This window comes from Pinus tabuliformis, chromosome 9 (genome assembly GCF_031772625.1).
Source record: "Pinus tabuliformis cultivar Carrire ecotype Pingquan chromosome 9, CPIR1, whole genome shotgun sequence".
NCBI lineage: Eukaryota > Viridiplantae > Streptophyta > Pinopsida > Pinales > Pinaceae > Pinus > Pinus tabuliformis.
This window is the reverse complement of record NC_142307.1, coordinates 1,348,388,900-1,348,414,586: the sequence shown is the minus strand read 5'-3', so window position 1 is coordinate 1,348,414,586 and position 25,687 is coordinate 1,348,388,900. Positions and strand designations below refer to the sequence as shown.

General features: G+C 40.6%; 1 protein-coding gene across 1 annotated transcript in view; it reads left to right on the top strand.

Annotated features, from left to right (window-relative positions):
- The window catches only part of LOC149153502 (ARM repeat superfamily protein), a 368,482-nt gene extending 345,758 nt beyond the window's left edge, over positions 1 to 22,724 (top strand). Inside the window, exon 25 of the mRNA XM_089445673.1 lies at positions 22,293 to 22,724. Coding sequence (XP_089301799.1) covers positions 22,293 to 22,502 — 210 coding nt within the window. The 3' untranslated portion in view covers positions 22,503 to 22,724. The remainder of the gene's footprint in view (positions 1 to 22,292) is intronic.
- Positions 22,725 to 25,687: the final 2,963 nt, after the last annotated feature.

Sequence of the window (25,687 nt, the reverse complement as noted above, 5' to 3'; positions counted from 1 at the left end):
CAGGCAGGGATGTGCAAGTCACCTACAACCAAGAAAAGTTGTGGGCAGCCTGTATAGGCTGTAGGGGATGTTGCAGCAGGAGTTTCTCCAGCAAGAAATTCCTTATGTTTTGTTGTAGTTTGTAGTTTTCCTCAGTGGACCATTTTCCCAATAAGGGAGCCCTTGTATGCTTTGCAGAAATTTAATGAAAATCTGATTTTAAGGGAAAAATACTTTTGTCGTGTTGTGGACATTGGTTTTATTTGCTTCCACTGTAAAAAAAAAAAATCACTAGTTAAAAAACCCTATAGTGCATTTTATCCAGTAAGTTGTAATTTAAAATTTAAATTAATTTTCAACAAGGAAATTACTCGGAAGTAATTTTCCAGTTTACTGGGGTTAGGAAATTTAACACCCAAATTTGATGACTTGAGCAACACTTGAGAGTATATTTGTGGTCAAAGTATGGCAGTGAGCAAGGCCTGCCACTGGTTCCTTGGGATATTATCATACTTGCACTATGCTGAAGGACAAAAGGGGCTTGAATTTATTGATGCTGCTTCTCATGGCATTGTTTCAACGGCTAAGAGGGTGGTGCAATGTTTAGAGGTTTAACACTTTGGAAAGTTTGTTTTGAGCACCACGTTAGGTCAATGTAGCATCTTGATAGAGTTTGGGGGACGTTTCATCTATGTGTCATTATTTCCATTCCTCACTTCTTTCAAGTTTTGGGGTGACTCATTTTGAGGAGTATTTGGTCTGCTTGGTGTGTTGTGGGGAGTTTGGTTTTGTTGAGTGGGGTTAGAGAGTAAGGTTTCTACCTAGTCCATGATGGCTAGTTCAGCAGAGGGCCCCACATATTTCCACCTTGTAGTTTTTAAATTATTTCCTATGTATTGACTTAAGAAAAAAAATTATTTTTGTAAAGTCGGTTTATAATTTGACCTGTCTAGTATTAAAAAGTATTCTCAGCCTTGTGAGTGCTTTGTGGGGCACAACTCAAATTATAAAGGGGAGAGAAGGCAGCTGGTGGAGTCAGTTTGTTGAAGGCATCAGAAGTGTGTGTGTTCTCTTCAGCAATTGCAGCCAGCGAGTTCAACTCTAGGGTTTCACTTCCATTGCAAAGGAGTAGAGGAAAAGAGGCCATACCACTGTTAGATTTTCCAGTCCGACATTTCCTTTAGTAGGCCTAGTGTATCTGCGTAGAGGCCTACACAGTAGGCTCTACGGATCAGTACGGATTCCATATTACGCGCAGGAGGAGCAGGTCAAGAGGGCTAAGTGTTGAGGGGTTTTTTGGAGGTTTCTGAGCATTAAGGAAATTTTCTCTCATCCTTGTAATTCTTCTAGAAAAGAAAATTTGCTGAAGAATTAATAGAGAACACACACTTTGCAGGTTTTCCCCGGTTGGGGTTCCCTGGGTAATTCTAGTGTTATGTGTTTTTAATGTGCTTGTGTCTTCAGATTTTATTTTGCACTGCAAATGTTCAGTTATAATACTCGGTATATTTAGTGAATCCATTTGAAAGTTCAGCTTCAGTTTCTTTCACTTCAGAAAATTCATTAAATTAGTTGTCGGGTATTTAAAATCTAACATGGTATCACAACTGGCATCTGATTGAAGACTAGAAGAAGTTTTTATTTCCTCAAGAGTAGGTCAAAGGCAGCAAAGGCACAATTTATCGATCAAGACCAGCACTAGGGTTTTATTGAACCAGCTCTACACACTGGTTTCTGAGCTGTACGAACATGAACATGGTGTATTTGGGGTTGATATTTGAGGACCACCTAGATGGGGCCTCAAACTTCTGTTCTTGGAGGGAAAGTATTGGTATAGTGCTGGAGGAGCAAGGAGTTTGTGAGTTTATGGACAGTCCACCATCCCAACCAGCTAACTGTCAACAGTTGGCTCAACACAACAAGAAAGATGCGAAATCGATAAGAATTATCCTTGAAGAAGTAAAGGACCACATCATACCTCACCCGTCCGGGAAGAATACAACCCAGGGCATGTGGTCAGCCATCATAAGATTGTGCCAATGTTCAAGTGAGGCCAGGAAACTGGTAGTCGGGGACAAACATAGAAACATTAGGATGGCGAAGTCTGAGTCCACGGTCTCCTACCCTACCAGGTTCACTGAAGTGAGGGATGAGTTAGCGGGAGATGGGGTGACAGTCTCAAACAAAGGCCTTGTCAGTTTTGCACTGTTGGGTTTTCCAAAGTCATGGGAAAACTTCATTGATGCAGTGAGTGGCAGAGAGAAGCATCCAGATTAGGAGCGGCTATGGAATGATTGTTTATGGGAGGAGATTCAAAAGTAGACTAGATTCGGGTCTCATGTCAAGATAAAGGAAGAGGAAAACTTTGCCCTCGCTGTTAAAAGGGGCAAGGCCGAGGGAAATAAAGGTGCAGGAGGGGCAAAGTCTAGCTCCAGAGGCGAGAAAATGAAGAAAGATCTCAGCAATATAAAATGCTTCTCGTGCCATTAGTTTGGGCACTACTCCGCCAAGTGCCCAAACAGGAAAAAGGGGTCCAAGAAGGACCAAGTGGCAGCATTAGTAGAGGTGGAGGAGTTATATTCTCACTTTGAGAGGGAGTTCTCGCTCATATGACTAGGAACAAGGAGTATTTCAGCCAATTGATTGAAAAGGAGATGCGGTTTCACATAGAGCTAGGAGATGATGGCAGGTACCTATCCAAGGGCATGGGCATTGACAAGTTTGAGAGGGTTTTTGGGAACCCTCTCTACCTCAGAGATGCCCTCTATGTCCCAGGTTTGAAGAAAAATCATGTTTCGGTCTCAACCCTAGAAAACAAGGGGTGTGAGGTTGTCCTCAGCTGAGGAAAGGCCTTTATCAATCCTTCCAACTCCGTAGCAGCCAAGCAGATTGGAGTTAGGGTGAAGAACCTCTATAGGCTTCAGTTTGAGACAGCCACAGCCTTGAGAAGTAGAGGATTCAATGAGCAGAGCCGTGACCTTGGGAGATTTTGCATAGGCATATGGGTCACTTACAAGCATTGAAGATTCTTAGGGAAATTGCCACAGGGCTACCATAGTGCAGTGTAGACTAGCATGATGTGTGCAAGGGTTGCATACTTGGCAAGTATGCCAAGACATCCTAACACAACAGAGATACTAGGGCCAAGGGCATATTGGAGCTAGTTCATTCAGATGTTTATGGTCCATTTTCCTCTCCATCCCTTATAGGATATAGATACTATGTTACCTTCATTGATGACCACTCAAGAAAGACTTGGATCTTCTTCATGAAGAAGAAAGATCAAGTCTTCTCGAAGTTTGTGGAGTTCAAAGCCTTTGTGGAGAACCAAACCGATAAAAAGATCAAGGCGCTGAGGTCAGACAATGGTGGGGAGTACATCTCCAACGCCTTCAGGGATTTTTGTGCCAAGGAGGGCATCGGGAGACCGCTCACCACACCATATAACCCCTAGTAGAATGGAGCGCAACAACCGAAGCATAGTTGGAGTGGCTAAGGCCATGTTGCATGACCAGGGGCTAACAATGTTCCTTTGGGCAGAGGCATGCAACATTGTAGTCTCTCTGCAGAATAGGAGCCCACACAGGGTGCTAGGCAGAGTTACACAAAAGGAGGCTTTCACAGGAAAGAAACCTGACATATCTCGCTTCTTGATTTTTTGGCAGCCTTGTTTACTGCCATGTACCTTCTGATAATTAGAAGAAGTTGGAGCCCACAACAAAGAAGGGCATTTTTGTAGGCTACAGTGAGATGTCTTAGCCGTATAGGGAGTATGTCTCAGCACTCAGGAAGACTATGATTAGGTGTGATGTGAGATCTATGTAGGAAAGGACTCTCAAGAAGTCCTTAGAGCGTGAGCAGGAAGCAACATAGGGTGAGGAGCAACAGTCTCCTAAACAAGAAGCTCAACCAACTCCACAGATTCAGTCACAGCTAGTTGTTGGGTACACTGAGCAATGCACAGATGAGGAGACAACGCAGGAACATGAAGAGAGAGCAAAGCAAATGGAACCCACTCAGTCGGTGACTCCCAACATAGGGAGAGGATGAGCCAAGTGGGCAAATCAGTGGATAAGGGAGGCTTAGGAGAGTTGGAGCCCTAACTTCAGGTTCAGACATAGTAAACAACCACAGAGATATACAGGGTGCATTACACTGATGACTGAGTTATTAGACTTAGAGCCTTCTTATTATGAGGAGGCAACCTCTCAGTAGGTATGGAAAGATGCCATGATGGAGGAGTATTCATCCATCATGATGAATGATGTCTGGGAGATAGTGCCAAGATTAGTTGGAAAATGAGCGATTGGATGAGGCAGGTTCTATAAGATCAAGCATGAAGCTGATGGGAGTGTGGAGAAGTAAAAGGCTATATTTGTGGCCAAAGGGTTGTCTCAGGTTGAGGGGATAGATTACGGAGAAATGTGCACCCATGGCCCGATATTTGTCCATTAGGACCATATTGGCAATTGTGGCACAGATAGGGTGGAAAATCCACTAAATGGATGTAAAGGTTGCCTTCCTTAATGGATTTGTTGAGGAAGAGATATATGTTGAGTGGCCTGAGCGGTTTGAAACCTTCAACAAAGACACATATTTGTAGGCTAAAGAGAACTTTTTATGGGCTCAAGCAGGCACCAAGGGCATGGTATGCTCGGATAAACAACTTTCTTCTGGGATTGGGCTTCACTAAGAGTGAAGCGGACCCCAACCTGTACTACATTATGGTTGGAGGTATTCTGCTCATTCTAGTGTTGTATGTGGATGACTTGATATTGACAGGAGCAAACAGCCTGAGCCAGTACTGCAAGAGTGATCTTGTAAGGGAGTTTGAAATGAAGGATTTAGGGTTGATGCACTATTTCCTTGGCTTGGAGGTATGGTAGGGTGATGGGGATATTTCCTTAGGACAGGGCAAGTACGCTGGAGATTATCAAGAGGTTCCATATACAAGATTGCAAGCTTATGACCATGCCTCTTGTTACAAACTGGAGGAAGGTGGACCCTACCAGAGCAAGCGAGTTGATGCCACATTTTATAGGAAACTTATGGGTCGTTGATGTATTTGGTGAACATGTTGTAAATTTGCTTCGTAGTTAACCAGTTGAACAAGTTCATGGTTGAGCCTACCATAGTGCATTGGGTTGCTGCAAAGCATGTGTTGAGGTATGTCAGGGGCACAACAAATTACGGGTTGTTGTATAGGAAAGTTGATAGAGTGAGGCTTCAAGGCTTCACAGATGTAGATTTGGCAGAGGCTTCCATAGACAGGAAGAGCACTTCAGGTTGCACTTTAAGTGTTGGGTCAATAACTCTTTCCTCATTCAGCAGGAAGCAATGATCAATGGCACTAAGCTCAATCGAGGTTGAGTACATAGCTGCCAGGTTGGCAGCTTGTGAGGCCATTTGGTTGAGGAACCCACTTGTTGGGTTGTTCAGTCAAAAGTTGGAGCACACATTCATACACTGTGACAATCAGAGTTGCGTTAAGATCTCTGAGAATCTAGTGTTTCATGATTGCTCCAAGCACATCGAGATCTGGTACCACCAACTCAAAGATTATGTTTAGAGGGGTAAAGTGAGACTACATTATGTGCCTACAAAGAAGTAGACAACAAATATACTTACCAAGACAGTTGCAAGGGGCGGATTTGTCTACATCAATGATAATTTGGGCATATACTACAGAACACTTTCCTCTCTAAGAGGGAGTGTTGAATGTGGTTAGAGAGAAAGGGTTCTGTCTAGTCTGTGATGCCTAGACTAGCAGAGGGACCGACAGATTTCCACCTTCAAGTTTTTAATTATTTCCTATGTATTGACTTAGGAAAAAATTATTTTTCTAAAGTCAATTTCTAATTTGATCTTAGCCTAATATTAAAAAGCATTCTCAGCCTTGTGAGTGCTTTGTGGGGCCCAAGTGAAATCATAAAGGGGAGATAAGGCAGCTGGTGGAGTCAGTTCATTGAAAGCATTAGAAGTATGTGTTCTCTTCAACAATTGCAACTAGTGAGTTCAACTCTAGGGTTTCGCTTCCAAGTTCCAGCACAGGGGAGTAGAAAAGAGGCCATACGACCATCATATTTTCCAGTCTGGCATTTCTTTCAGAAGGTCGAGTGTATTTGCTCAGTAGGCCATACGAATCTGTACGAACGTCGTACTGCATGCAAGAGGAGCAGGCCGAGAGGGCTAAGCGCATTGAGCAGTTTCTCTGAGGTTGGTGAGTGTTAAGGGAAGTTTTCCCTCACCCTTGCTATTTTTCCTGAAAAGAGAAATTGTTGAAGAATTAATAGAGAACACACACTTTGCAATTTTTCCCCAGTTGAGGTGTAATTTATGATATTATATGTTTTTAATGTGCTTGTGTCTTCAGAGTTTATTTCCGCTACAAATTTTTAGTTAGAATACTCGGTATATTTAGTGAATGCATTTGAAAGTTCAGTTTCAATTTCTTTCACTTCAGAAAATCCATTAAATTAGTTGTTGGGTATTTAAAATGTAACATGGTGGCATTAGAAGGATAGGCAGGTTAGGTGGGACTTAGCCTTCCAAGAGATTTAGACTTGGCAACTCTCAATGCTTAACAATAGAACAACACTACCTATGGAGAATCAATTCCGTACTCATTCTATTGAAGATGATAAAATTTGACTTTAAAATACCATGAATGGGGTTGTACTCTCCATGTCCATTCAACAAATGTTTAAACATCAACACCTAGCCACCACAACTTGTTTGTTTGTGGGTATGTTGAAGCTAACTTTTGAGAAGTTTTGCCAATGTTCCACCAAGTTTTTGCAATGCAAGGATGCCAGAGTGTCTAAGCACATTTGAGGGATGTGTGGACCCAAATTCTAAGGAATGCATATCGTACATTGGGTCTTTGATACTAAGAAATATAAATTAAAATATATGAAAACTGGAACATTATTGATTAAATTTTATATGTAAAAATGTGCCAATAACATTTATCAGTACATGTAAAATAATAAATCATAAACTATACATGTAATAATGTAATATAACATAATAATTATGATATAAAAGTCATCTATCAATATTTTATTTCTCATTGTAGTTTGAAAATTCAGAAGATATAGATTTAAGTCTTAAGATCACTGATCCAAGAACAATTCAATTGACAAATGTTAAGTTATGGTATGTTCTATGCTTATAACAGTTTACTTCTTTTTCTTATTATATTCCACCGATTAGCAATCACATGTACATAAAGTAAAGTGCAGATAGAACATTAAACGCGACAGAAAACAAGCCAAGACAAGAGACATAAGATGTGGCGGCTAGCCAGGGATAAACCCCACAATGTGTGGGGAAACCCTTTGATCAAATTTTCTTTTATCTTCAATAATTCAGTAGAGAGAAATAGTACAATAACTCTGATTCATATCAGCAGTAGCAAACCCTAGATCAGCAGCATCAGCATTAGCGGCTTCATTATCAAACTAGGGCAGACGATATCTCACAAACCGACCGTCGGATTGACTTCATTCCACCACCAAAAGTTTCGGCTTCCAGAGGAGGTTCAGATGAACCTACAGCGCAGTTCAGATGAGGAGATCTTCTAGGCCACGCAAGTCAATCTTTACTTCTGCAGTTGCAGCTTCAGTTTTAGCAGTTTCCGACTTCAAACTAGGGCAGTCGATATCTTGCAAACCGTTCGTCGGATTGACTTCATTCCACCACCAAAAGTTGCGGCTTTCAGAGGAGATTCAGATGAACCTATAGCGCAGTTCCAAAGAGGATATTTTCTAGGCCACGCAAGTCAATCTTTACTTCTGCAGTTGCAGCTTCAAATTCAACAGCTTCCAGCTTCACATGTGTGAGAGAGAGACCCATTTCAACACAGTAGAGAAGAGACTCATTTCTACGTAGTAGAGAGAGAGAGATGTAATAAGATGAGTGAGTCCAAATGAGGAAAAGTCCTCTTATATTTATACACAACGTTGGTGGGTGAATAGATGTGACTGTTGGGCTTCTGAGCCTACATGAGTTGTAGGTCGGCTTGATAATAATTCCATAATCAAAATAAATTCATATCTCCATGAATACTTATCGGAATTGGATGATCTTTATATCAATCCTACACCTCTCGACGAGATTAATCTAATAAAAATATTATTAGCCATGAATAAGATGACCCACATGAAGTTTTGCCCTGGTTTCCAATTTTAACAACAAATGAGTATCAAACCTCTTTCACTCAATGGCACGGGTAATGGCAAGTGATTTCTTGATATTTGAGCTAGTTTGCCCGATGTAAGACCTGGTTCGAACACATTTCGGAGATCTTTGCAGAATTTCAGAAAAGGAGAGCACGACAACAATTATTTTAAGAATTTGTACAGAGAACTTTGTGGGAACTTTTCTGCTGCAATTTTCTTTGACAAGTTTCTCTTGGAGCGACAATGAGTTCTCGTTTGTTCAGTGCAGTTGTCCGAGCAGTGTGAGAAGAGCAATGAGAGAAGCGAGCAGTGAACAATGAGCAGTGTGAGAGCAGGGAGCTTTTATGCAGTAGAAGTATCGAGCAGCGAGCAAGGAGTAGCGATAACCTGAACAGCAGGGAGCAATGCGAAGTAATATTGGCATTTTATAGACCTACATATTTCTCGAAACAGGTTGGACGGCAAATGCATTCAAACATGATAAAGGGACAAGAAATTTCAGAACATATGGAGAAAAATGATTTAGGATAAGTGAAAATTGACTCATCTGCCAAAGCTAGGAAGTGGATTTGGGTCAATGCCAAAAAATATCAGGGCATTTTAAAACGAAGAATAGCTCGTCTAAATGGGAGCAAACAAGGAAGAAACGGTCTAAAAAGAAAAGTACTCGAGCCCTTCACAAGAAGCACCCAAACAAGTCTCCTCTACAAGCATGCGGCAACAAGAAGTCCAAAGGAAAAGTCATTGATGATTCTGCCTTATATAGTCCCACATCCACACCTCTCACCTGGTCATCTGATCTTTATGTGAAAGAATTGTTAAATGCAAAACAAAGGTTGGAGGTTTTAGAAGCTAAAGGGCAAGAAAGAGATCATAAAATTCATATAATAATAGCTGAGAACAAGGCTTTAGCACAAAGCAATAAAGTTTTAAAAAAACAAATGGCATTGCTACAGGAAGCTCTCTTGATAGGGAAGACAAAATGGCAACACATGAAGGCGGATGTGAAAAACATAAAGAAATCTGTAGTGGAAAGTACAAAGGTGGTGAATGTGAAATCATCCCAGGATAAAGGGAAAATGATTGCCCAAATAAACAACCATGAAGAGAACGCAAAAGAAGAAACGAAAGGAGATTCCACCGAAGTTTCCAAAACTTGGGCTCAAGTTATCAGCAATTCTGCTAATAAGGAAGGAGAAACAAATATTCAGGTTGACAACATGCAAGATAGTGAAGGCAAGGAAAGACAAAATAGGGCAACAAACATAATTATTAAAGGGGTGAAAGCAATGTTTTAAAACTCCGACTCGGCCGAGGGTTGACTCCGACTCCGACTCCGACTCGGTATCGACTCGGCCGGCTCGATTTCAATGACTCGGTCCTTGTAAAAAATACATTAAATATTTATTTTTTATAAAAACACATAATTTTAAAGATTTTCATTCATGTTTCCAAACACACAGCATTAGAATATAGATAGAAGACAACATATGATCAAAGTAGGCTCATGAATATATCCATTATATCAAAATGGCACCCAGTACATTGTCCAATACATACACGATGATGATATAGAGATCAAAACAAAAACACATAACCAAGGAGGCTATAAATGGCCTCTACAACAAAACTCTGTGACCAGTACTACTGGCTACTGCTAGAGTTGCCAACATCATCTGGCTCAGTGTTACTTGGGAGCAGGAGCGAAAGTGGGGAGCGAGAGCGAAAACGGGAGCGGGAGCGACATTTTGAGAAGCTCTTGGTTTGGGAGCGAATCCCAGAGGAGTTCGACAACCAATGTCACTAACATCAAGGTACATAGAGGGATTGGTGCTCTTGATTAAATACGAGTTCCAGAATCCATACCCTAATACATGACAAAATTCAATGGAAACATTGCAATCCTCCAATCCTGAAACCCTGAAAAACTGATAAGTCTGCTGGATTTTGAATGAAATCTAAAATTCTACTTTCTCCATATGAAATCCAATGAGGCCGAAACCACTCTCAAACATCCTGAGTCATTTCATGGTAATGTTAAAAATTTAAGTAAAAGGATGAAAATGAAGATTAAGGAGAATGTCACTTTTACTTTAAGAATTTAACATTACCATGAAAATTTATAACTGCTTGGAGTCCAAACCAACCAAAAAACAATTTAAAAATCCATTAAAATTTTATTAAATCGCAGTTTGACATGATGCTGGGCGTTTTTTTGTGACTCAGCCGAGTCATAACGGAAACGGCCGAGTTGGCCGAGTCAGCCATGACTCGGCCGAGTCATGGCTGACTCGGCCAGTCGAACCGTTCCAAAGGCCGGGTCATAGAAAAAGGTATTGGCTCGGATCAACCCGGCCGTTTCAGTTTCGAAACGGCCGTTTCTTAAAACAATGGGTGAAAGACTATGGGAAAAATGAATGTACTATTGACGTTGCAAGAGACTTCTTGAAAGACAAGTTGCTATGGCAAGGACAAATATGCCAAGCATGGAGGGTGGGTAAGTTTAACGGGGAGAGAGCCAAGCCCATAAAAGTCATTATGCCTAGCTTGCATGATAAATATATCATTCTAAGCAAGAAACATCTCTTGAGGGGTTCTCATTTTTTCCCAGAAGAAGATTTCACGGTAAAACAACAGGAGGAAAGAAGGGAGGAAATTTTAAAGGTTAGGGCAGCAAGAGATGAAGGCAAGAGAGCATGGACTTATAAAGGCAAAGCTGTGATAGTGCGATTTGGACCTCCTTCCAAAACAAAGTAGCAAGATGGTAATAAAGAAGATGTGCTCTAGCTACAAAATTTGGTGGAGAGGTTGGGGCACATGAGATATCCAATACCCAGAAAGGGTTTGGGCAGATTCTAAACAGATCAGGAGATATTAAAATAATTAATATTTTTAATGGAGTTCATAAGTCTAAACTTCGGGAAAATAAAATATTAATGTGTATGAATATGAATCTATGTTAGAGTGGTCCAAAAGACATGGATCAAGCCAGATCTAATCTTAGCCGTTGATTAGAGATTTAATCTCGGTTGTTGAGATGTCAACAGGAAAAGTATAAGAGGAGGCTTGAGGGTCACTTGGAGAGTACACCAGAGTGATCAGTCATTCTATTCTCTAGAGCGAGGTTTGCTAAGAGAAATAGAATCAGTGATCGTGAGAGCAACTGAGGGGCATTGAGTACAGAGAGACAGAGAGGCAAAGATAGTACCGGGATAGCAGCAGAGCAGCCAGAGAGAGAGACGCAGGAGTAGCCAGTGCTCACGCAGAGGCAGCTAAGTGCTGCGCAGAGCACCAGAGGGGCCAGCATAGCTGACTCGGAGGCTCAGAGAGTTGACGCAGGGCCTCCTGGGGCTGGCGTAGGCCAAGATAGGCTGACGCAGTGCCAGTGTTGGGCTAGGAGAGGCTGACACAGTCCAAATTGGGCAAACGCTGGGGTTTCTAGGGCAGATTGGTGCTGAGTAGCTGCCGGAAGGATTATCTGGGGTTTCAGCCAGTAGATTTGTTAGAAACCGAGAGGTATTACTACTAAGGAAATTCTCTGTTGGGTAGGCCAGTTTCAGCACCCAGATTGTACTCTGATATTGTTTAATAAGAAAACCCGCAGATAGCTGCACCGGTTTTCCCACATTGGGTTTTTCCGGGGACATTAGTCCAAAAATAATGGTGTCATGTGGTGTGTTTTTCCTTGTTTCTTTTAGTTGTTGATCTGTAATATGTTGAGCATGCACTGGTGTTTATTTTCAGTATTTACTTTGTAAATAACTTGTTACGGAAAAATAACAAGTAGGTAGGAATAAATCAAAAAAATTGCATGAAGGGTTTCTAACTAAGTAAACTTAGAAACTTCAACATGGGATCAGAGCGAGATTGCAGATGACAGGAGGTCTAAGAGACATCAGCAGAGCAGAGCAATAGCAATAGAAAATCAACGGTCCCGAGGTGACAGAAGTTGTTTCTAGCAGCACAGAAGCCGAGAAGTGTGATGCAGAGCCAGCCAGAGTCACACAAAAGAAGCCGGGAGCTGCGCAGAGCCTTAGAGAGGACACAACGTTGCTGATGCAGAGGGCTAGAGGGTTGACACAAACCCATTTGGGGTGACGCAGGGCCAGCGTGAGGCAGAAAGGGGTTGACACAGTTCACAGAGAGGCGGTTGTTGGAGTCTAGAAGGCTGCAGGAATATTGCAGAGTGGAGCTGGTGAGGTACTGTAGTCAGAACAATACCTGACAGAGTAAGGCCAGAGGAGTTGTTACTGAGGGTTTCTAGCCGAGGAACCCGGATCAGAAGTGTAGCTGCACAAGTCGATCAGAGTAGGGGACAACTCGATAAGCGGCAGAAAGAGTTCCAGGAGGGAAATCAAGACTCAGAGGGAGTCCAGAAGAGAACTTCCAGATGGGAAATAGAGACTCAGAGGAGTCAAACAAAGAACTTCAAGTAGGGAAGTAGAGGAGCATCATGACACTACACGGGGTAAGAGACCAGGATAGACTGGACGGAGCATCGAACTTCGCAGTCTGGAAGGCCAGGATCTTCTTAGTGCTTGACAGGAATCGTGTCAAGAACTTCACCTTGAAGGTTATAGCTATTCCGGTTGACCCCAATGATAATGACAAGTACGAGGAGGCAATGGCGAGGGCCAAGAGCATCATCCTTGACGGGGTCAAGGACCATGTAGTTCCACACATTGTCGAGAAGGAAACGGCATATGAGTTGTGGGAGGCCATCAAGAAATTGTACCAGCATACTTCTGTGTAGAGAAGAATGCTACCTGAGAATTAGTTGAGGTCATATTAGATGAAGAAGGGAGAACCGATTGACACCTTCCTCGGAGGACTGAATGAGATCCAAGATCAATTAACTGCTATAGAAGCCATGCCAAATTAGGAGTTGATGGTGAGGACAGCCTTGAATGTTGTCTCAGAAGACTGAGAGGTATTTGTCTAGAGTACACTGGGCAGAGTGACTCTCCCACCTTGGGACAAGATGTGGGTGGCTCTTTGCCAGGAAGAGATCAGACAACAGTCGAAAACGGGTAGCAGCAGCAAGGGGATCAAAGTCAAGCAAGAAGAGGAAGATGTGGCCCTAGCATCTGAGGGAAAGCAGGAGAAGCGGAAGAAGAAAGATTTCTCCAACATCAAGTGCTTCCACTGTGGGGCGCTGGGTCATTATGCGACCTAGTGTCCAAGGAAGAAGAGTAAGGGAGAGTCTTCCGAGACCAAGGAAATGCCAGCACAGGCAGAGAAGGATGTTTTGACAGACGATGACTATGCCATGAGTGCACACGCACCACTTGAGCGGAAGTGGGGAGACATCGAGTTGTAGTCAGGCGGACTACAGGTGATGAGGGGCAGGATCCTTGAGGTACCCAGCCTCTTGGATTAGACCTTGTTGTGGGAGCCCCGACGAGGAGTAGCAGGACTCGCTGGGTGGGTAGAGATAGATGCGGATGGAGCGGTAGAGAGAGCTACAGTGCAGGAGTCCAGAGACAGCGCGAGGCTAGCAGGCTGTAGCAGTGCTAGAGGCACAGGAGTGTTGCACCAGTGCAGGATGGCACAAAGAGGTGTGCAATGGTGCGAGATGCAGGAGAGTTGTTGCAGCGGTGCAGAGGTCAAAGAGGGAGTGCTTGTCAGCGGTAGAGGGAGCTTTAGCATTAGTGGGTGTCTCTAGGCCAATAGGGATGTCAGTTGGGAGATCAGTTACTCACTTCTCAGTAACTGAGTTGCAGTGCAGTAGTGGGCAGCACGATGCAACTTGATGAGAAGAGGTGCAATGCGGATTCAGTGTTGGGACAAAGGACCAGCAGCAGCATGGATGCAGAGTGAGCTGTCGTACAGATGCAGCAGTGGTAGTGGCAGAACCATGGGCAGCAGTATAGGAGGCAACAGTGCAGAGGATGTTGGGCAGGAAGGCCTAGCATCAACACAGGTACCGATGCTGGATGATCAGAGTAGTACTCAGTGAGGAGTATTGCTAGAGCATAGTCCTCGCTAAGAGGGAGTGTTGATTTGGGGTAGCATCGGATGTGCTCTAGCCATGAAATTTGGTGGAGTGGTTGGGGCACATGAGATCTCTAATACCCAGAAAGGGTTTGGGTAGATTCTAAACAGATCAGGAGATATTAAAATAATTAATATTTTTAATGGAGTCCCTAAGTCTAAACTTAGGGAAAATAAAATATTAATGCAAAATAAAATGTTAATGTGTATTAATATGAATCTGTGTTAGAGTGGTCCAAAAGACATGGATCAAGCCAGATCTAATCTTAGCTGTTGATTAGAGATTTAATATCGGTCGTTGAGTTGTCAACAGGAAAAGTATAAGAGGAGGCTTGAGGGTCACTTGGAGAGTACACTAGAGTGATCAGTCATTCTATTCTCTAGAGGGGGGTTTGCTAAGAGAGATAGAATCAGTGATCGGGAGAGCAGCTGAGGGGCATTGAGTACAGAGAGATAGAGAGGCAGAGATAGTACTGGGATAGTAGCAGAGCAACTAAAGAGAGAGACACAGGAGTAGCCAGTGCTCACGCAAAGGCAGCTAAGTGCTGCGCAGAGCACCAAAGGGGCCAACGTAGCTGACACAGAGGCTCAGAGAGTTGATGCAGGGCCTCCTGGGGCTAACACAGGCCAAGATAGGCTGACACAGTGCCAACGCTCGGCTAGGAGAGGCTGACGCAGTTCAGATTAGGCAAACGCTGGGGTTTCTAGGGTAGATTGGTGCTGAGTAGCTACCGGAAGGATTATCCGGGGTTTCAGCTAGTAGATTTGTCAGAAACCGAGAGGTATTACTGTTAAGGAAATTCTCTGTTGGGTAGGCTAGTTTCGGCACCCAGATTGTACTTTGATATTGTTTAATAAGAAAACCCTCAGATAGTTGCACCGATTTTTCCCACATTGGGTTTTTCTGGGGACATTAGTCCAAAAATAATGGTGTCATGTGGTGTGTTTGTTCTTGTTTCTTTTAGTTATTGATCTGTAATATGTTGAGCATTCGTTGGTGTTTATTTTCAGTATTTACTTTGTAAATAACTTGTTAAAGAAAAATAACAAGTAGGTAGGAACAAATAAGAAAAAGTGCATGAAGGGTTTATAAGTAAGTAAACTTAGAAACTTCAATAGGCAAGAGAGCATGGATTTATAAAGGCAAAGCTGTCATAGCGTGATTTGGACCTCCTTCCAAAACAGAGTAGCAAGATGGTAATAAACAAGAGGCAACAAACTCTTCAATAGGAAATCAGAAAGCAAGGTCAGTATGGGAAAGCGGGGACAAAGAATCAAATGTGAGTTTTGTATGTCAAAATAAATAGCAATCAAGTCATACCCAGGTCGTCTCATTCAGTTAGAAAAAGAAGACTCAAATAAGAAATTCATTTGGTTTAAAATATCAGAAAATGGAAACCACATCAAAATTGTAGCATGCTATTTTGCACCGCAGGTTTCAAAAATCTACGAAGGTAGAGGGCTTGACCACAAAAATCTATTTGCAGCCTTAAAAGCAGATATTGCAGCATATTCTTAGCTAGGTGAAGTTCTTATAGTGCGTGATTTCAATGCTAGGGCTGCAAGTGAGCAAGCTAACATTCTTTGTTGTAAAGATGATTGTGACCCTATTTGGCTTACAGAAGAAAGTAATCATCAGTGGGAAAGAATTTCAGAGGATAAGGGTTGCAATCTCTTTGGTGAACAATTGCTTACTCTGTGGGGCCTTTGATTTAGTCATTTGTAATGGCTTGACTAGATGGGCAAAGTCCGGTAATTTCATTTGCAATACTTACAATGGAGCAAGTGTGGTAGATTACGTAATTTGCTTGCATGGTTTGTATGAGAAAATAGATGAAGTTTTGATTGGAGATCAACTGTGGGACTTGAAATCAGATCACAAGCCAATTTATTTATGTTTCTCTTGGATTGGAAAGAAACAATTAGAGTAAAAAATTTCTCATGTCCAACAAAATCTCCCACAGGTAATACCTTCAAAATGACGCTAGAGAGGCTCTTCGAGAAGGAGAAAATTACAATTCACAACCTTCATAGTCATGAATTAACACATTTAATTCAATGCGCACTTGCAAAGTGAAAAAGAGCAAAAATTAAGAAGTCTGAAACAAATTGCTTTCCGGTTAATGCTTGGTTTGACGAGGAATGCAAAAAGGCAAGGAGAATGTGGAAATAGTCAAATAAGGATAACATAAAGCTCAAAGCTTACAAGTAGTTATTAAGCAAGAAAAATATCGATTTCATGGTTTCAAGGAGGGAAGAACTAATCTTCCTTGGGAAAAATAATCCCAAATTATTTTGGAAGGAGCTCCAACCAAAAAAGCTACAAATTGGAAATAATATTACAGCTTTTAAATGGTTTGACTATGCAAGACAACTCTATGAGTAGGTTCCCAAGGTTGACCCTCCCCCCTGGTCAACACTGATACTGAACTCTTCACGGTACAAGAGGTTTGAGATGGGTATCAAGAAGTTGGGTGTTGGAAAAGCAAAAGACTTAGCTAAACTCCAAGCAGAATATCTAAAGTGGGGCTCAAAGATTCTTGCACCTCACATTACAAAAATCTTCAACAACATCATACAACAAGGGCTTCCCACAGATTGGACAACTAGTCTGGCAATACCTCTTTTCAAGAGCGGTGACGTCAATAATCCCTCCAATTATAGGACCATCATGATAAAACCTTTGTTTGCAAAGCTATTTGGAAGCATGCTAGAAAACAAAATCAGCAAGTGGGCATAAGAAAGAGATAAGCGTGCTAAAGGCCAAGCAGGTTTTAGACCTAAACATTCCACAGTTGATCATTGTATAAATTTAAGGCACATCATTGAAAAAGTTTGGGAGAAAAAGGAAGAAGTCTTTTGTTGCTTTGTTGATTTCAGAAAAGCGTTTGACTTGGTTCCTAGGGATAAGCTTTGCCATGGAATGGTGGAACTTGGGGTTCCTAAACATTTGAGAGCAGTTGTGCATAGGTTGTATGAAGAGGTGAAAGTCAAAATTAGAACTTCAACAGGCATTTCTGAAAGTTTTAGAAGCAATATCGGGGGCAAGCAAGGTGGCCCACTGTCTCCTACCCTTTTTGGTTTATATATCGACAAGCTTGAGGAATGGTTAAATTCACAAGGGGTTAATGGTATCTATTTGGGCAAGTTTGTTGTAAGGCTTCTTTTGTATGCAAATGACCTTATTCTGATTGCTAAATCGGCTCTTGGTTTGCAAGTGCACTTACTATCCCTTGAGCATTTTTGTAGAAGTGTGGGGATGCAAGTCAATATTAGCGAAACAAAAGTAGTGGTTTTCTCTAAGAAAAGAAAACATAACCAGCATAAGTTCTACTTTGAAGGCAACATTCTGGAAGAAGTTGCGGATTACAAATGTCAAATACCTTGGAATTGACTTCAACAAAAATCTAAGCTGGCATGGTTGTAGAAAGAAAGCTGGAATGGTTGTAGAAAGAAAAGAACTTTGGGGGGTTGGAAAGCATTTTATGCTTTTCAAAATAGGTGTAGAGAGGCAGAGTTATGGGACTGGAAAACCACTCAAACTCTTTTTGGGCTTCTAGTGATTCTGGTGATTCTCTATGGTTGTGAACTATGGGCCAGCGATACATCTGACATGCAGTGGAGACAAATTGAGAAAATTGAAAAGCGTTTGTGTTATGAATATAATTCATAACAAGTAAATACATAAAACAAATATAAATAATTAATAATCAAATATTAATTAGGTTAAATAGTCATTAAGTTAAGTGAAAAGGCATGTCTAAAAGACATGCCCATTCACGAAAGGACACTTGCTTAGGTATATAAATGCGGGTCCTCATTGTAAACAATTGTCGCTTATACATTTTATATATATAATTAATTATTATTATTAAATACCTCTTGTGTATTTTTACATTCAAGCCTACAAGCTATCGGTTTTTATGCTTCAGTGGTATCAGAGCCATGGCGCACAATATAATGATGTGAATCTTTGAATGTTGTTCACCACAGAATGTGCCATTACGTTCATGTCCTGAATCCATGGAGAATTTTAGTAAAATTCAAGAAGCATTTCAGCGTTTAGAAAAATCATATGCAGAAGTTAAAACATGTCTAAAGAAAATCAATAATAAGGAAGATGAGAGTGATGATGAGCCAAAGGCAAAGAAACAGAATGTTAAAGTAACAAAGACCCAACAATCAACAAAAATTGCAAAGAAAGAGAGTAGTGAAGAGGATAGTTCAGATGAGAGTGATGCTAATCCGAAGGCTTATAAGCAACAGACTGCTAAGGTAATTAAAACCCCACAGCAAGCAAAAGTTGTAATAGAGCACCTTACTCAAGGAGGGTGTGAAAAACTGAAAGAAGACGATCTTAACTTGTCAGACTAGTTACAATCACTGGCATCATTTTGGAGTCCCTTGTGCAAGAAATATCCATCAATGGAGTTGAGAGGCCTTTTCCAAAATTTTGTTAATCAACTTAAGAGAGGAGAGGGTATCGAGCTTGTTCTCCTGCAGGAACTAATCCAACAAATGGAAAATGTCCAATATACAGAGAATATGACAGAAGAACATTTAGATGCAATGGCCGGTGGTGAAACTCTTCGATATCAAGCCATAACTTTTGGGATTACGAGAAATAAAAAGGCCCTAATCAAGTCTACGAGCAGACTAAGAGATGCTTTACTTCCAAAAGATGAGCCAAAACTAGCAGTGCGTCTGTTGTGTCTTATAGCTCAGCATCGATCAATTGTTGTCATCAAGACGAATGCACTACATATAAAGATGGTTAGCGAGAAGTTTGACAGGTGCTATGGCAGATTGCTTCAGTATGTGGAGCTCTTGATTAGTGCAGTTACACCTATTACACCATATGCTCAGCTAATACCTTCATTCGATGATCTTGCACATAAGTACCACCTTGATCCAGAGGTAGCTTTTCTAATATATCGTTCAATTATGCGCCTATTCAAGCCGATATATTTTGAAATTTCCTGGCCTGCGGATATGTTGAAAGTAGTGGCTCAGTTAGATGGTAGTAAAGAGATGGAGCACTGTAATTCTTCTTTTGAACTGGTTTTGGATCTTGGAACAAACTCAAAGCCAATCGGCGTGGTCCAACCACCATGCATAAACGCAAACCCAAATACAGATCCAAGACGTCACCATCATCAAACCCAAAGCCAAATACAAACAAAAGATGAAGAGAGAAAAATGCCTTGGCCTCCTCGTCAACGTGCGCACAGAGTGCCTAGGCACTTCTTTTGCCCCATCAGCGGCACATTCATGAGAGAACCTGTCATCATTGCCTCAATGCAGGTAACATCCGACCATGAAGCCATCCTCACTCTCATCGGGAACACCGAGGCCGACGAGGTGTTAACGCCCGATCACGATCTCAGATCGCAGATGTCTGCATGGCTTCACAAATACGAACGCAGGCCTACCTTCGCCTATATCTCAACACCGCAGCATCTTGAGTCCGCAGTCACTTCCTTATTAACTCAATACCCAAATGACATATTGGAAGATTCGGACTTGCTGGATAATCTCCGCCAATTGAAATCAGTCCTTCACGGCAAAATCACGCTCATAAATTCGGCACAGGGCTCTTCATTGTTGATCAGGCTCGTAGAAGGTTGCCCTGTGTCCCCTGATAATGCGGCGGAATGGGTTAAACTCTCTCTGGGCATCCTGGCTAATGCCAAGAACATCCAGAATGAAAACCCCTCTCTCTTCGTTGATTACTGTCGCCATCTCTCTATTTGGTTGATGTGAGAAACTAGTGGGGATACTCTCGAATATGAAAGATTTCACGACAAAGACCTGAAACCTGACCTCCAAGACCTGACATATGGATGGATTTTATGAGTGTGGTTCTGAGAGAGACGAGGGGCTCAGTGTACAAGAAATTTCTTCATTCGTATTGTTCACATTAAAGATCCATATCATGCACCGTTTCCGTTGGACACGTCTTGATGTTAAGGTATTTTTAATTTACTTATTCAAATTATAATCTAAAAAAATAAAAATTAGAGTTATAAAAATAAAAAAAAAAAAATTAGAGTTAAAAAAAAAAAAAAAAAAATCTTAAATAAAAAAAAGGGGAAAGAAGGAAGACAATCTTGGACTCAAAATAGAGTTACTAGCGAGCCACCAGTGACGGAGACCTTCCACCTTCCATATGTCGAGATGACAACAACGAAGACAATTGCCAATATAGCTTTGAGGACAAAGCTTCTGAAGGAAGGGGCTATGTTATGAATATAATTCATAACAAGTAAATAAATAAAACAAATATAAATATTAAATAATCAAATATTAATTAGGTTAAATAGTCATTAAGTTAAGTGAAAAGGCATGTCTAAAAGACATGCCCATTCATGAAAGGGCACCTGCTTAGGTATATAAATGCGGGTCTTCATTGTAAACAATCATCACTTATAAATTTTATATATATAATAAATTATTATTATTAAATACCTCCTGTGTATTTTTACATTCAAGCCTACAAGCTATCGGTTTTTATGCTTCAATTTGATTACAAACAAATTTAAGATTAAAAATGCAATTCCTTATGCTATCTTGTTAAGTGAAACGGGGACTGCTCCAATTGAAGCAATTGCTATGGTGCGAGTCATAAGGTATTTAAAAAAAATTGAGCAAATGGAAGAGGGTAGATGGCCTAAGATTGTCTTTAATGATAGATTGTGCAAGAGCAAAAAAACTTGGATGTAGCAAAATAACAAATGGTTTAGTAAATGGGATATTTGCTTGAATGCGTATCCCATAAACAGCAAAGAGATAAAAGCTTTTGTTATGGAAAAGTTCCACAAGCGTACTTGGGATAAGGAGCTAGGAAGAAAGAAAAAATACTATATTGAAGTGTTTAATCCCACTCATAGTCATCAACCAAAAGCATACATAGAGGCCAATATCTCTTGGAGAGCCAAAATTCTTATTGCTCAGTTAAGGACTAATTCTCATCAACTCTGTTGTGAAACAGGGTGCTGGAAAAGGCCAAAGGAAGTGTGGGAGGAAAAAGTATGCATTTTTTGTTCTTCCGGAAAAGTGGAAACAGAAAAACATTTCATTTTAGAATGTGAGGCCTTCAAAGACAACAGGGAAAGTTATGCAGATATGCTGGCAGCTAGCTCTTGGGATAATCTATTTAGCGAGGGGTTTGTCGAGAAGCTGGGAGCATTTATTTTGAAGCTTCACAGAAAAAGGGTCGAATACATCAAGCAGATGAATAAGCAATCTGTCCCATAGGCTCTCTTTAGCCTCGTCGACGTTAAAATAATTTCTTTCTTTCTTTCTTCTTCTTGCCCAAGGCTGCCCCACTAATCTCTGCTTCTATTTACTGCATTAAGAAAAATTTGAATCATAATCAGTTGCATTCTCTGTAGTACTCCACGACATACCAATCAACCTGAATTGTGGCTTATTAGGTCCTTCATCTGTGAATTAAGTTTATATTCATTTATGCTTTATTTTGCAATTGTCTCTTTTCCCATCAAAACAATGGATTCTGTTGAAAGGGAACATAGGAGCATTTCATCTTTTTAGGAGGGGCATTTCCTAGTATGACCCCTTGTGTCAACCCCAAAAGAGGACATGGGGAAATGTCCCTCTTGGAGTGCTCATATGTCGGGAGCATGAGGAACGTGCCCCCTACCCTCAAGAACCTGTCGCCAATATTACTATATTTCCTGTCAGTGTATGACTAGCTTCGGGTGGAGGTAATACTTTATAGGGAGGTTCTATATCACTGGACAATCACTTCAAATTTCTATCAAAATCATTGGCTGCGTCAACATACAGTGCATTTCTTGTGGAACCTAAAGAATAATATACAACAGTTAGTCGTTTTGAGTTGGGTTGTTGTTTTAACGAGGCCATTCTTTGATATCCTCCAAGATATGGGTGTTTTCAAGTTTCATCTTTGCTATATTTAGTTACATTTCTGTTTCAGAATTTTATAAGAAAAAGAATAAAAGCATCTGTCCTTTTACAAGATTTTTACACTGGTTTTAAAAACACAACTGCTATTTTTAGAGACAGGATAAACACTGCTGTGTGATTCCGATTTGAATATTGGAAGCCCTTCTTTTATGTATTGATTGATTTCACTGAGTTTCCATTTGACAGGAGCGTATTGCGGGAGCTAAACTTCTGGCATCACTCATGGGCAGTGAAGAAGTCATTGTCAGTTCAATAGCACCAAATCTAATGGAAGCAAGGATAGTGCTAACAAACATTTCTCTCATGGATACATCACCAGAACTAAGAAACTTGTGTGAAAAATTGCTTCAATGTATGTTGACTCCAATTGACACCAACGAGATGCTGAAAGTATAACGATCTAGACAATAGTACATATTTAGTTCCATCTAAATAATTTTGCAATGTATATTATGAAGAGTGGGTCCTGTCAATATAACCATTAAACACACTCTATATTTTAGCTTTGTCCTGGTTGTAAGAATGCACCGTTAATATATCATTATTTTATTATGAGCTCTCTAGGTTCATTATGTACAACTTCATCGTTTCGTTGATATTATACTCAGCTTTCAAATCTGAATGTGCTCAGCATTGGCATTTTAGGTCAGGGTATAAGTTTGAATGGACTTGCACCGATTGTTTGAATGTTCATCATGCTAGTGCAGAACTCAAAATTTCTGTCATTTCTCCATCTAAGAAAAATATAAAGTTACAGTTGATGGTTGAAAAAGACAAATGCACCTTGGTAGCCTAGAGTAAAACACACCGTCCTACCTACAAAACTGATCACAGCATGAATCCTTAACAACATTCATGGAATGTCCATCCGAAAATATGAAAGATAGGTAAGGTTCTCTCAAAGTATCTTATTAGAACCTAATCAAACAAGAGGTGTAAAGTAAGAATCCGAGGATCTAAAAGTCATGGTTTGGTGGCCACATGTAGAAATTTCTGAAATGCTCGGAGACCATGCTGAAATTTCTGGAAAAATGACAATTAATGCAAAATATAAATTTCACCTGTTAATTAGAGGTTTTGTGGATCTTAACCTTGAGAATTTTCAGCCTTATGGCTGCTATGGAACATAATACAAAACATCAGCAGAAGTGAATGATATTTCAATCCTTAACCCCAAACTTTAGGCAATCCAAGAGAAAAACAAAAAAATACTAAAGTTTTCCGATAAGTTTTGGCCCTCCAGAGCAATCTTGCCATGCATAAACAAGATCTGACAACTCTTATTTACAATAGTATTTATTTACAGTATTAAAACAGTCGTCATCTTCAATTAGAATATTTAATCACTCAACATAATTGCCCTTAACTTATGCCAAATCAGCAAAACATATATAGCTAGAAATTACAAACCATGAATGGCTGAAAATCAAATCTGTGATTTACACGTGTATAGCTGGAAATTTTATTAATATGTACAAAGATGAAAGTCATTTACATATGATAACCTTAGTCCAATGCTAGTACAATTCTCTAGCTCTCCAAAATCCTAGCTAGGGAAAGGAATCAAAACCCTAGCTCATACCAAGGAGCTCCAACAAATTAGCATCACACAAGCACATTCTCCAATGTTAAATATCTCTTCTTCACTTCAACAAGTGCAACATAGGGCTTTGTCTCAAAAGCCTAATCTCCAAGTCCTGAAGTGATGAAATCATAACCTTAGTAATCAAAAAGCTCCATGAAGCTCCAAGAAACCCTAATGATTGAAAGATAGAAACACAAAGTACAAAAGAGGTACAAGAGGTTTCACTCCTCCTACTCACATTTGTAACATGAATGAATGTAAAGGACTCTTTCCTTCCTCTATGTATATGAGAGTTAAGTGATCCCTACAATACATGGGATGTGGGTTTGTGCCCTTACAGCTGGCCTATAAAGATGCATGTAGGTTCATGTGTGGAGTGTTACGCTAAGGGTAAACATATCAAACTCCACGATGATGGCATCCACCACTGAGGCTCCATCTCCATGAGGTGTGTCCAACACTTCTCTTACAAGCCTCCAATGACTCCAGTAAACCTTTTAAGCCACGTAATCCGTTGAGTAAACTCCCTTTGCATGAACACTATGACAACCTAGGCATCCCCAAGACAACTTTGAGCCTCCATGCAGGCAGCCAATTTGCCCCATGTTGTCTAAGGTTTAATGCTCTCCTCTAGGTTGCAAAACAATCCTCCGATATAGTGTATTCCTTAATCAACCAACCATCTTTATGTGGTCATCATGTCGAATATTGGCAAGTTGTTTAAAGATATCTAATGCCCCAAGAAATAATATCATGCAAGCACCTAATTAAGGTCCATCAATCATTGAGTAAGCCATCTCCAATGTGCAAATCCAACATAAATCATCTTCCATGTGCAAAATCGATCACAGAGAATGAAGGGGATGATCATATACCATGTACCTCAAACATGTGTAAACACTTTTGGAGTAACCTGAAAGGTTAATGCCATATCTAACCTAGAGCATAGAAATTTTTTTATTGATTATATAATCTAGAATCAGGGAGGAACTAAAAACATCTTGTGAAATTATAAATACCAAGTACAATGTGAATCCCTTGAACAACATCTTGTGAGATTATAAATACCAAGTAGAATGTGAATCCCTTGAACACGTTAGCTTTTGTTTGAGGTAGCAGCGAACATGTGTTCTAGTCTCTATGGTGTCTATGAGGCTAAGGAACATGAGATTTGCAAAACCCATAAAAGGTTTTAAAAGAAAAGACTTGGAGACACCTCAATTAAATTAATTAACCACTAATTAAATATTTCCTAAGTCTAACTTAGTAAAATTGGTTAATTAAAGTGAATTAATTGAGGGAGTTCAATTTTGCTCTAGAGACTTCTGGAAAAGTTAACTGACAGAGTCAAGATAATCTTAGTCATCGGTTGAGATATGATCATGGTCGTTGAGACTCCAACAAGGGTTTATAAGAGGATCAAAGGGTTTGGAGAAGACACATCAAGAGAGTCAAGCAATTTGACTTACCTAGTTGCAGTATTCATCAAGTGCATAGTTGAAGTTAGGGAAAGCATCAGAAGTAGGGTTCAACAAAGATTTGGGAGATTTCCTTTGAAATTTCTAGTGTCTGGGAAATAGGAAGAAGAGGTTGAATTATCTGCAGAGGAGGTTGTATTCAGCTAGTGCGAGTAGCCAGTTGACAATGCGAGTGCCAAAGGAGCTCGTTTAGTGAGCCAAAGGTCGAATCTATCATCCAGAGGCAAAGAAAATGGGCCTAGAACAGTCCAGGAGGCAAGACGACTTGTAAGGAGATTTCGGGGTTGAACGAATTTTTTGGAGAGCAACAGTGCGTACTTCCTAGAAGTAGTGTGAATAGCCTGGCATACTGTAATTTGTTGGGAGAAGGCTAGATCAAGTAGCAGAGGGAGACAATTAGTCTTTAGATTATTTTGCTAGTGGAGATCAATATTTGCTAGAGGTTTGGTAGTGAAAGAAACCAATTGTAAGTTCTCCTAAATTGTTGAATAATAATAAAACCCTCATCTGCTACATTG